This window comes from Musa acuminata, chromosome BXJ2-9 (genome assembly GCF_036884655.1).
Source record: "Musa acuminata AAA Group cultivar baxijiao chromosome BXJ2-9, Cavendish_Baxijiao_AAA, whole genome shotgun sequence".
NCBI classification, from domain to species: Eukaryota; Viridiplantae; Streptophyta; class Magnoliopsida; order Zingiberales; family Musaceae; genus Musa; species Musa acuminata.
The window spans coordinates 13,085,275-13,097,141 of NC_088346.1; the positions used below are offsets into that span (position 1 = coordinate 13,085,275).

Consider the following 11,867-nt stretch of genomic DNA (forward strand, 5'->3'; position numbering starts at 1 on the left):
ACCATCAACAACAAAAAAAAAAAACAAGCGAGCAAATTAAATTCTTTTGAACAACAGTTGTGCACACCAGCTTGATCATTACTGTTTCTGATTAGAACAAAGTCTTACATACAATTATATTCTGCTAATCAATGCAACAATATCCTGATATAGTATTAATCTTGACTGGGCAACATATAGTGTCATGATAGGGTTTGTCTTTCTTCTTTCATGTCCTAATTATATATGATAATATATGAGAGAAGCTCTAGGATCATGGAAGTATATATTTGTCAAGTTTTCCACCATGTTATTTGCCTCCTAATGGTGGTGGTGGTCTTGATTCCCACAGCAGTAAACCAAGGTTAGCAGTTCTTTTCAAGGGTTGTGTCAACTTGGTTTGACATCATCATATTGGCAAATGAGTGGAAAGTTAATGGTGACAAATCAATGAAAGAAAATGGCTGGAGGAGATTTTATATGACAAGACAAAAAAAAAAAGAAGGAAAGATAGTGTTGCATTTTGTATTCAAACTTGTGGAGAGGTTTCATTATTCCAAGCAAATTATGATGATGACTATATCAAGAATATATTCTTATCAAAGTGCACCAATTCTAGTTAGTAAAAATTCTCAAGTTGGTGTTTTGTCCTTTATTTCTTCTAAGAAAACACTGTTTAAGAAGATGGTGATAGCTTATATATTATTTCATTCTGATATCAAACAATAACTAAGAAATCATACCTAAAAAACAGCAGCAAAGTCATCGTCTAACTTTTACCCTTATATTTTATTTATAATGAATGAATGGGATTCCTCACCCCAGGAACATTTAGATTAATGTGCCTCATACGTAATCAAGCACCAAATTGTGGGGATCGTGGCTTCTTTGATGAGACATTAAAAAGAAATTATTAGTAGTAGGAGTTCAACATAAGCGATTAGGTTTCTTTGATGAGACATTAAAAAGAAATTATTAGTAGTAGGAGTTCAACATAAACGATTAGAATCCAAGTAGGTCAATAAGGATGTTCCTATCAAGGTCCGCAATATTGTACCGTACTCGAGTTTCGACCTGGGCTCGATATCGGTACGGTACGATATACCGAGCGGTACACCCAGACGTGCCGAGCACTATAGCACTGCTACAGTGTACATTGTTGTTACAGTGTCGGATCGGTAACAGGCGGTCCACGTACCGGAAGCCTATCGGGCGGTATGGTCCGGTACTGCAGACCATAGTTCCTATAATTATTGTGAATGGTTGTAGGGTGAAAATAATACCAAATAAGATTATTTAATAGCTTAATCATTTAAACCAAGCTAAGATCTACTTATTTATGTTCTTAATTCAAATGAATGCTGATAATTTCATTTGTAATCGTTGCTAGTTTGACTCTTTGCCTAAAAAGTAATAAAGAATTAAATCGAGAATAGGTGTCGAAATTAGTTTGATTAAAATAAAAATAGGTTTAAAATAAATCGAAATCGATTGAGAATCAATCGGTTTTAAATTGATTAATTTAAATATCCTCCATCGAAATCATTTATGCCACTAACTATTAATGAATGGGTTTGAACCGAATCGATTCGGTTCAGTTCGACCTTTCAGTTGGTCGATTGGAACACCGGCGGACCAGTTGCTTTACTGCTGCCACGTGGCTTTCCAAACCCATCAATTAGTACTACGCTTTCGACTGTTATTATTTTAATCCCTCCCTTAATTAAGTTCAATGTCACGAAGACACCCGCCGACGTCATCGTCGCCCTCCTGTCACGTGCCGACGCGTAACCGTGAGTTATAAATACCGACCGCTGGTTCGGCCCAAGTCGAGCTCGTCGTCCTTCTTCCCCGACTCCGTCTCCGTCTCCGTCTCCGTCTCCGATCCGGCTACCGGAGGGGGGAGGGGGCTCCGGTGGAGATGCCGAAGGTTCACCCCAACGCCGCGGCGGCGGCGGAGTCGCCCACGGCCGAGGCTTCCTGCGACGGCCGAGCGAGGGCCGCGGAGGCGACGGCGCTGACGGTGTGGCGGAAGTCGCTGCTCTTTAACGGGAACGGGTTCACGGTGTTCGACTCCAAGGGGAACCTGGTGTTCCGAGTCGACAACTACTCCTCGGGGAGCAGCGACGAGATCGTTCTCATGGACGCCGCTGGGAAGCCGCTGCTCACCATCCGGAAAAAGGTACCGAAACCACTCGATCGATCTAAACGGGGTTTTCTCTCCATGGAGCATTTCTAGCCGTTTCTTCCTTGTTGGATTTGACCCTAATTGCAATCTAGCCAATATTTATGGGTCTTGTTCTTTTCGCGGGACACAAAATTGGAACTTTGGGGCTCAAAATATGATTTTTGATCAAAAAGCTTCTAACATTAGCCTAGTTTTAATGTTATTTCTCAATTTTTTAGTTCCCTCTTTGCATTAAATGGGATTCCTATTGGTAATGTTTTGATCTTTATAAAAGAAAAATTGGAAGAGAGAACGGAATAAGAGGAGCCCCAAATCTCTGTTGTAGCAACTAATTCTACTTCAAGCAAGAGACTTTTTTTGAGCTTCTTGGAACTAAAATGATTTTGTTGGCTGTGAGATTGCAATTATTCGTTATTATAATGAGAAAATGTTCGTGAGATTGTTCTAAAATGAGAGGATGCAACGATCACGGTGGAATATTATCCACCAAACACCTTTTATTTCCACAGAACACACTGCAGTTGTGTTTTCCTGAACAAAAGCTAACAGAGCTGATGCTCAAGTATCATGAGCTTGTTGGTATGCTGAAGTCAACTCTTTTAGCGGGTGTTCATGATGCAGAAGCTGAGCCTAGGAGACCAGTGGCTGGTCTATGATCGTGAGGAGGCCGTCAATCCACGGTTTGCAGTCAAGAAGCACAAGGTCCTCCTCCACTCCACCAAGGCGCTGGCACGAGTGACGGCTCCATGCACCTCCGGCTCCAAGTCGCGCCTCGTATACGACGTCGAGGGCTCCTACTCGCGGCGATGCTGTGTGGTCTACGACGACAGGCGAAGGCAGCTGGCGGAGATCAAGAAGAAGGAGTCTGCCCAAGGCATCGCCCTTGGCCTTGACGTCTTCCGCCTTATCGTGGAGCCAGAGCTCGATGCAGCGTTTGCGATGGCCATGGTGATACTCCTTGAACAGATGTTTGGATCCAGACGGTCACTTCTCGGAGAAGCCTGTGTTTTTATGAGGTTGTGAGAGTTGTCTCCGGGGCATCCATCCATCCATCCATCTCATGGGAATTTATTTGTGCTATATATTGGAACAACAATGTGACAAGATGACCAAAAACAACGAGAGAAGAAGAAGAAGAAGATATATCTCTTTTTTGTGCTTCCTCAAGAGCTGATGATGCATGGAAGCATGTTTGAGATTTTGGTGGGTACACCTCAAAAACAGTTGTAGTTTTCATTCAAAGCAAACAAAATTGAAATATGATATGCTTTGTTATCTCTTGACAGTAATATTTAAGTATATAAATTATTCAATGACGACAAAAGATCTATGTAACTTTATCTTAACTATCTGGAACTTTATGGAACTTTACAATCTTGTTGTTGTTGTCGTTGTTGTTATCATTAAACTTTAGTTATGTAGGTCAAAAAGGTCTTAATATAAGATGATTAGAATGCCAGCCGAACCCAAATTGTCTATTGGTTTGCAGATCTAATAGACAAATAATGACCAGTGCTTTGTTTCTGTTGTTCATACAGGTCAGCATACAAAGATGTCAACTACTGATCCTTTGAAAAAGAAAAGAAAAAACACAAAAACATAAACATAGATTAATAATATACTATCAACATCAATTAATAAATTCAACGTGATGGTTAAATTCTGAAGTATAAGCATAATTTGATTAATTTGAATTCATAATTGACAAAATATGATTTGGTGATAGAAGAAATTGTCATGCTCATTAATTTACAAAAAACATAAACTAAAAGTATACCATCAACATCAATTAATAAATTCAAAAAAAATAATCTATAATTTATACATAAACCTATAATAGATTATGTGTTATGACCTCGTGTCCCAACAACAGAATAATTATAGGAAATTTCACTAATTTAAACCATAAGGATAAATAGTCAACCATCAGAATAATTAGCCTAACTCACATAGAAGCAATATATTTAAAGCAAACAAGCTAATTTAAGAAATTATAACAAAGTGCATGTGTTCATGTGTATATATACAAGTCTAGTGGGAGATGAGAAATCTGTAAACCATCTCCACAATTGGCATTAATCCTACAAGAAAGAACAAAAATAGATAATGCCACATATACTAGCAAAGGATATTATAGGTGATATACGTCTTATTTTGGCACCAGCAAATGACTATTGTCACCATAATTATTTGAAGTTGACTAATGCAATAACTTCTCCAGTCTAAATATGAAAAAGGACTTCTCATAGTAGATTGTTAAGAACTCAAAGAACATGACAGTAAATTAATTTCACTTATCTGATAAAACATCTAAATTAGAAGATAGAGTCCATCGCAGCATTTTATTACTACATTAGTCAGGCCAAATCTGTTCGTATCAATATGCTCGGAGTTAAATATACAAGATTGATTGTTCAAATCAATTATGTAATTTTAATGCTCACCTCATAAGAATCATATCTAGATGTACAAGATAGACTCCGTTGCAGTATGTCATTACATGTAGTACGATGATGAGAATTGTTCATATGGTCATGACATTACATACCCGAAGAACCCACCAAAAGAATAGTAATTGAAGAAAAAAGAGCATTAAACATCACATATGCAAGAATAGGTTTCATTGTCAACATCAATTCTGATAGCAACAATCCTCAGCTCATATATATCAAGTTAATCTACTGAAAATTGTTCATATGGTCATGATATTAGATGTCCGAAGAACCACAAAAAGAGTAGACGAAAACAAAGCATTAAACATCAAGATGCACAAGACAGAGATATCATCACATTTGTTACATCAATATCGAACTTGTCAATGTTCGCCTTACATGAAATCAAGTTAATTCTCTGATGAACATTGTTCATGCAGTCATCATATTATGTACCTGGAGAGCCACAAAAGAGAGAAAGAACATGCAGTGTAAAAAGAAAAGCATCAAATATCCAGATATACAAGAAAGATTTAATTGCAGCATGCCACTACACCAGTCACATCGATTATATATCATGTCAATGCTCGCCTTATATGAAATACCCACAAAAAGGCAAAAAGGAAATACACACAACTGGAAAAGAACAAGTGGAGAACCATACATACCACAAATCAGTGCTGGACTCTCTATACCTGGTCAAGGCAAGTCACTTACAGGCACTAGTGGAAGGAACTTACCACTTACCAGCACTATGACTTGTCATTCTGCAAACTATCAAGGCCTTGTCTCATATGATCTGCTGCTCCTAAATGTTGAGAGAGAGAAGAATGACCTAGCTGCTGAAAGTAGAGATGGAACAAATATAGGGAAGAGTGTGTGATAGAAGGAATATGCGGGACTTATAAATCGACCATCAACAAAAGTAACGGAGATTTGTTGCATTGACAATTACCTTTTGTTGATGTAGCTGTTGATGAAACATGACCTTCCTGAAATTTGTCAGAACCTGGAGATACTGCTAGAGTTTAGTTGAGCAGCACAAGAATCCACAAAGCACAAGTAAAGGCAAAATAGCACAGTACTACATGAATGCACTTCAATTGGGATAATTCATTAGGCTATCTTAATTCAGTCAACATAACCAAGTTTCTAAGTTTTGGCTGCCTACCAACTCACCAGACTGATCAGACACATGCTTCATAGCAAAATAGGGTAAATATTTGCTTACTAGTTGCTTCCATAATCATTTATAAAGCTACATATTCTAGGTACCTTTTTTTAAAATAGAAATATATAGGTTGTACTACTGACCAGTAGTTCACTATGCTTTCGTGCTGCACACTTCAATTTGTTCTTTTTTTTTTAACATCTTGAGGAATAAGTCAATATGCCAATTTAAATAAACAACATGTGTTGAACTCTGGGAAGGGCAAATAAAAGGAACATGAGTATCATGAGAATCAAGAGTATGTTATCATTTTTGTACCTGGCAAGACATCATAAACTCCATGATAATCCACTGTCGCCTTGCTTAAATTTCCATCACAACAACTTTCACCAAGCATGGTTTTCTGCTGACTATAGCCCTTGGCATGGAGAGCAGTTTTTCTCGATGCATCCCAATTCTTTTTATTCACAGCTTTGGAATCTTCCGTGTTATCCTCTCCTGAGAATACTGATGGGCTCGCCAAACCAGTCACGTCCGCCTCTCCCTTACTCTTACGGGCAAACATCAAAAGCCTCTTCAATCCCTTGCGAGCAACTCTGTGATAGATCAATGCAGGAGGGTTCTCAGCATTCCCCCATTCAATAATAACTGGTTCAGTACCATCAGCTTGAAGCATTTGATTGAATGGATGTCGGAAATGAGGACTTGACAGAAGAGTCGGTTCATGTGCAGTGGAGACCTTGGCTTTGGACAGGCCAGTGTCATATGCAGTGGAAACTTCCTGATGTTCTACTTCCACCCATGCAGCTGATGAGATGCCCATATCCTCATCAGGTTGAATCTCAGAAACAACAAGCTCTACAGAGCTTTTGGGGCTGTTATCCACCTCAGCTAAACTTTGATTTACATTTTCTGTGTTTTCAATATTTAAATTGTTATCCAGTGAAGTAACTGAATTCGTATCAACATAATTTGCTTGTTCAGCAAGATCAACCTCCAGCACCTTGGCAGTTGATTCAGTTGTCTCCAGTGTAGGCTCCTCTTCTTCGGCTTGAATAGTAATGTCACTTCTGTTTGATGAAGCAACAGACTGAGTAACTCTAAACTTGGTTATTACATGGCTAACACTGGCCTCAAACCCAGTGCCTTTCTTCAAGAAGGGTTTGGCCTCCAAAGGAACAACACTATTCTTCTTCGTGACCTTATTGTTGAAACCTGTCTTTGCCATCAGCGAACCAGAAGCATCTACAGAAGCTGATGGAACTTTTTTTTTCACAGTTTTGTTGGTGATTGTAGCTGTTTTCTGCTTCATTGCTCCTTCACTTCTAACAGTTGTCTTAACATCGGTTTTGGCTTCGCGCTTACCTTTAGGTTGATGCAATGACCTTTCAGGTATGGGGCTGGGTGGAGTTGTAGAAGTAGGCTGGGACTTCCAGTGGCGCAGGGTTGTATTAGCGGTAGACACTCTAGGAGAACTACTAACTGGTTGAGCTCCACTTGCTTTTTGCAATGGTCCTGATGACCATGAACGACGTGTAGTTGGCAATGGTGATGATTTTGGTGAAGCCATTTTTAATGATGCTGTTTTTGAAACTTCTTTCTTGTGTAACACTGGTGGAGATGAATTTCTTCGGGGTTGTCGAGAATTGCTGGACCAGTCAAGCTTTTTGGTAGTGACTCCATATTTCAAGGCTGTGTCTGCTTTGCTTGGTTTCAGGGTTTCCTGTAACACTTTAAGTTGTGCTTGAATTTCTGAATGTTTCTTGGCATTTTCTGCTCGAATTTTCTTATCCCTTTTCTCCTTATATTGACTGTAGAAACCACATGTCTGCTCACTCAAGCTAGACAGAGATCCACCAGAACCAGCCTTAGGACCTTGGTATTTGGCAGGACTGCTCTCCATCATTTTCATTGACATTTGATTGAGCATAGGTTCTTTCTGCCTGCTCTCCTCAGCTGATGTAGCTGGTATATCATCAATTTCTTCAGCTTTGGATGTTACCAACTCAGCAGTACTATCCTTTGATGGGGTAATCATCATCTCCATCTTTGTTGACGTAAAGACCCGAGCAGTATCCGATCCAATTGCATCCAAACTGCATGGAGGAATATCAGACTCAACCTTCACATCAGCCAATTTGTTATTTCCTGCCTCAGGAACCAAATTGGTGTGGTTGCTCTGAGATATGGACTGAGAAGCATTTTCCTGAGGAGTCAGAGAATCGCCCATACCAGCACTCCATCTTCTTAGTACAGTTCTATTGGTACTCAGAGAGACTTCACCTGAAGTTCCCCTTTTCTGAATATCGAGAATTTGATCTTTCTGTTTGCTTTCAAAAAGGCAAATCGCCTCTTGGATGCTCATCCTAATCATTATATTCTCAGGCTTCTTTGCTGGCTTGTCTGGTTCTTCATCTCCACTGTTGTTATCATCAGAATCTCTGATGGATGTAATTCTTTCCCTAGCGGGAAAGTAATTGAGGCTTTTAATGGTCGGTGCAGTAGACCTCCGAGACCCAGGCCTTCCTATTTGTATTCGTCGCATAGGAGAAGAAGACCTTCTAGCAGTGACAGTTCTTATAACAGGTTGGCTTCTTTCAGTAAAAGTCTGATCTTCATCACTACACTCAGTGGAGTTCTCACTTTCTGTTGAGCTCTGCCACTCATCTTGTGCAATTTTGACTGGGGAGATTAAAAGGTTCTCAGATTTTGCTTCACTGAACTCTGGACTTAAGGAATATACCTCCTCTGTAATGTCCTCGGAGGTGTTCCTTGTATCATCTAAGATCATTTTTTCAAATGACCATTCAACCAGTTGGCCTTCTGGGATCTACGATAGGTACTTTGACAGAATCCCTGGACTCGGGAAACAAACGGGATGATTAAAAATCCAGAGTGACAAAAAAAAAATAATTAAGTTGCAAATGGAACAGGAATTATGTATGAAGTCCAGAACACATTGATAATTCATAGAAAAAAAGGAACCAAAGACTTGAACTTGCAGAACTAGTGCTTCTTGAATCTACCAGATTAAAAAACATAGATGCAAACATCAAAGGAATACAAAATGCTGATGTCATCAACTTATGGTAAATTTCTTAAAAGAATGCACATAGTAGACAAGACCAGCAAGAGCTTAAGTGCCCATAGAAGAACTCTGATGTACCTCCTGTATTTGATAGCAGAATAGATTATTACTTATCAAAAAATTCAGATGTAAGCAGCCTAGACAACCATCTAGGCAGATTGCAGGTTGGAAACAGCAAGCAGAATGGCTGTTCAGTATTCAGAGTTTGAAAACAGAGGGAGAAAACAAGGAAAAAAAGGATTGTTCTATGGAAGTAGGAAAAGGTGATGAGAAGGAAAGAAGAGAGACAGCAGACAGATTTCTTTAATCTTTATCCACATTATTACAGTCCTTAACATTAGGAAAAAAAATTGTTTGCAAAGCAAGAAGGTTGTTAACAGGATCAACCAAAGGCATTACCATTTACACACATATTGAGAAGCAAATGGAGCAGCTAATCGGTTGTTACGATGAGAAGGGGCTCATTAATTTTGCATTTCCAACTGAGATGTCAAATGAGATATTCATTGAGCCCCATAAGACTGAGATATCCAAGCCATATGGTCATCAACTGGGCCACAAAATTTCTAAAAAGAGAAAGAATGAGAAAAGAGAAACAAAACATTTTTGGTTAGAAGTCAGCAGGATTTGGAAAATAAATAAGGTAATCTCTTTGCAACAACAATAAACTGTTGTATTCCACCAACTATACGGCGTCTACATATGGATCTTTTGCTACCACTGAACTCTATAAAAATTAATATCCTTAGTTAAATTAACAATATTTAAATCTTTATTTACAGCTTTTCGTAAATTTTTCATAGACCTCCATGTGTCTCTACTCATACTACAATCTACAAGTCTTATTAACATATGTGCATATCATCTTAAACAATTTTTTCTCATTTTATTCTCAGTCAAAGTCACACACATAATTATTCACGAAATAAAAAAAAAATCTTTCCTGCAAATTCTACACATCTATCACATCATTCTCGTCTCTGCAATAATCTTTTCTTGTATATGTCAAAAATAATGTCTTTGCAGTATGAAAAAAAAGAAAACAAAGCAGTGTAAGAAAGTTTCTTGTTTTCTGCCAAAATATCACAGCAAGCACACTTCTCAAGGAAGTATTTAATCAAACAAATGCACCCTAAACTAATTGAGACACTCCCGATACTACACAAGAAGCAATATACTAAACCCACCATCTACAAAAAGCAGAACTGCTTCAGATTAGAAAAAGAAGTCAACGTTTTTCATCAAGCCAAATAAGTCATCGGATGCGCTGAACTTCCAAGTGCATGGGATCATCGATCACCTCAAGTACATAAACTTCCAGACAAGAGAAGAAAAATGAAATATATCTGATTCACGAACAAGAAACTTGATTCCAGCTCAAGCATGCACGACCAAAAGATATCTGTATAGCATAAGTTCTTTCATTGCAAAAGGAACCGATTCAAGCTCAAGCAACTTTAAACTGCACAAATGTTTAATTCAAGCCCATCAACGCCAACGCATGCACAACCGAAACGCCGCACTATCTAAACTAATAAACTACATCTCCAATGAAAATATCATATAAGACAAAAGCAAAGCCCTAATTGCAGAACACATTGCCGAATTCTGCCAAGAGCAAGGACCAAGATGGAATCTTTGGCCGAAAACGAATCCGAATACCGATCAAAATGCAATCACATCCATCAAAGCGCACTCCAACAAGAGCGAGAAAGAAACCACACGATCCCAGATTACCAGATCCTACCGGAGAAACCCCCCCCCTCGCCGGTCGCTTTCTGTGACGGAGTGAGGTCGAGGGAGCCCCAAAGGCACTACGAGCGCGACATTTGTACAAATCAAATTGCCAATATTTACAGAAGTGCCACTAACATTAGAAACGCTGTTTTCTCACCATTGTATAACGGGAATTATTGTGTTCACCGACACGTCGCCGTCACGCGAAAGCGACCGTTACGGAGGGTATCCCGTACCGGTGGCCGCTAGCTGTTTGTATAAAAATGACACATGATTGTTCTGAAACAATAAGAACAGTGTTAAGGACTCCACGAGAAACCTGCCATCTTGCGTGGGACCACCGGGCCACCAGGTAGAACGAAGGAGAAAATATTGACCAATTAGAATTTTTTTTGAGAAAAAATTGAATCCAATGTAATATTAATATTAGATTTTGTTTTTTGAGAAAAAAAAACATGTGCAATGCATAGAACTATAGAGAAAGATAACTACCATAAATCATGAAAATTTGAAATTTTTTTTTATACAAATAAGATCAAATTTTGAACTTTGGTGAGGATGTGAAAATCTCATCCAAGAAAAAATGATGCCCGGTGATAAGGGGCCATTTTGGTCATGGCTCGTAAATTCATGAGAAATTATATGTTTTGAACGATAGGTACAATAGGTGTTTCGATATGGTTTTACTCTTTCATGAGCTCTAAAAGGCACCTTTAAGGATAAGGAAGATCCGACGAACTTATGAGCTATTGATTCTCATATTCCTTAACTAATGTTGGACCAAATGGTTTTATTAGTGCTCTTTCCGTATGGGAGTCAATGACTCATAACCAAGGTGCAGGTCTTGGGCCCTCCCTATAACACCAATCTGATAAGGGATAATTTGGGCGATTGGTTATTAGTGCGCTCCTGAAGAAAGAATTGTCTACTTTAGGTTGTGGGTGTACCTGGACCATAAATCATTTTTTTTTTGATGAAATAAGGTTAATTTTTTAATTTTGGTGAGAATGTGACAATCTCATCGAAGAAAAGATGGTGCTCGATGATAAGGGCCCAATTTGGTCAGCCAACTATTAGTGTGGCCTGTAGGCTCATGAGAAATTATTTGCTTTGGGTAATGGGTATGCCCGCATGATTGCTTGTGAGCTTTAAAAAGCACGTTTGAAGATAAGAGAGACTTTATGAAATTATAGCACTTAGTTCATATACTCTTTAACTAATATAGAGCTAAATGGTCTTATCGGGAGCCAAAGACTTATACCCAAAGTGAAA

The 11,867-nt window shown here is 38.7% G+C and overlaps 2 protein-coding genes across 5 annotated transcripts; one reads left to right on the top strand and one right to left on the bottom strand.

The window, feature by feature from the left end:
- Positions 1–1,816: 1,816 nt before the first annotated feature.
- LOC103998179 (protein LURP-one-related 8) lies at positions 1,817–3,447 on the top strand. Of its 2 annotated transcripts, none has more exons than XM_009419572.3 (2): positions 1,817–2,161; positions 2,771–3,447. In XM_009419572.3, the coding sequence occupies exons 1-2, from the start codon at positions 1,901–1,903 to the stop codon at positions 3,188–3,190; spliced, it is 681 nt and encodes a 226-aa protein (XP_009417847.2). In that variant the 5' UTR covers positions 1,817–1,900; the 3' UTR covers positions 3,191–3,447. The 2 variants fall into 2 exon arrangements, with proteins under 2 accessions (XP_009417847.2, XP_009417848.2); XM_009419573.3 differs by having other exon boundaries at positions 2,789–3,447.
- A 148-nt stretch (positions 3,448–3,595) lies between these two features.
- LOC135623206 (uncharacterized) lies at positions 3,596–10,663 on the bottom strand. Of its 3 annotated transcripts, none has more exons than XM_065125882.1 (4): positions 10,596–10,663; positions 6,089–8,626; positions 5,555–5,608; positions 3,596–5,407 (listed from the first exon to the last, which is right to left on the bottom strand). In XM_065125882.1, exons 2-4 carry the CDS (start codon positions 8,559–8,561, stop codon positions 5,352–5,354), a joined length of 2,583 nt encoding a protein of 860 aa, XP_064981954.1. In that variant the 5' UTR covers positions 8,562–8,626; positions 10,596–10,663; the 3' UTR covers positions 3,596–5,351. The 3 variants fall into 3 exon arrangements, with proteins under 3 accessions (XP_064981954.1, XP_064981953.1, XP_064981952.1); XM_065125881.1 differs by having other exon boundaries at positions 3,596–5,438; XM_065125880.1 differs by having other exon boundaries at positions 3,596–5,441.
- Between the last annotated feature and the right edge of the window lie 1,204 nt (positions 10,664–11,867).

Bases quoted from the DNA above. Each gene is read 5' to 3' on its own strand.
- LOC103998179 (XM_009419572.3), top strand. From the start codon at position 1,901: ATGCCGAAGGTTCACCCCAACGCCGCGGCGGCGGCGGAGTCGCCCACG. The intron at 2,162-2,770 runs GTACCGAAACCA...CAACTCTTTTAG, and splicing joins TGCTCACCATCCGGAAAAAG to CGGGTGTTCATGATGCAGAA.
- LOC135623206 (XM_065125880.1), bottom strand. From the start codon at position 8,561: ATGATCTTAGATGATACAAGGAACACCTCCGAGGACATTACAGAGGAG. The intron at 5,609-6,088 runs GTACAAAAATGA...CAGTATCTCCAG, and splicing joins AGTTTATGATGTCTTGCCAG to GTTCTGACAAATTTCAGGAA. The intron at 5,442-5,554 runs GTAATTGTCAAT...CTCTACTTTCAG, and splicing joins AACAGCTACATCAACAAAAG to CAGCTAGGTCATTCTTCTCT.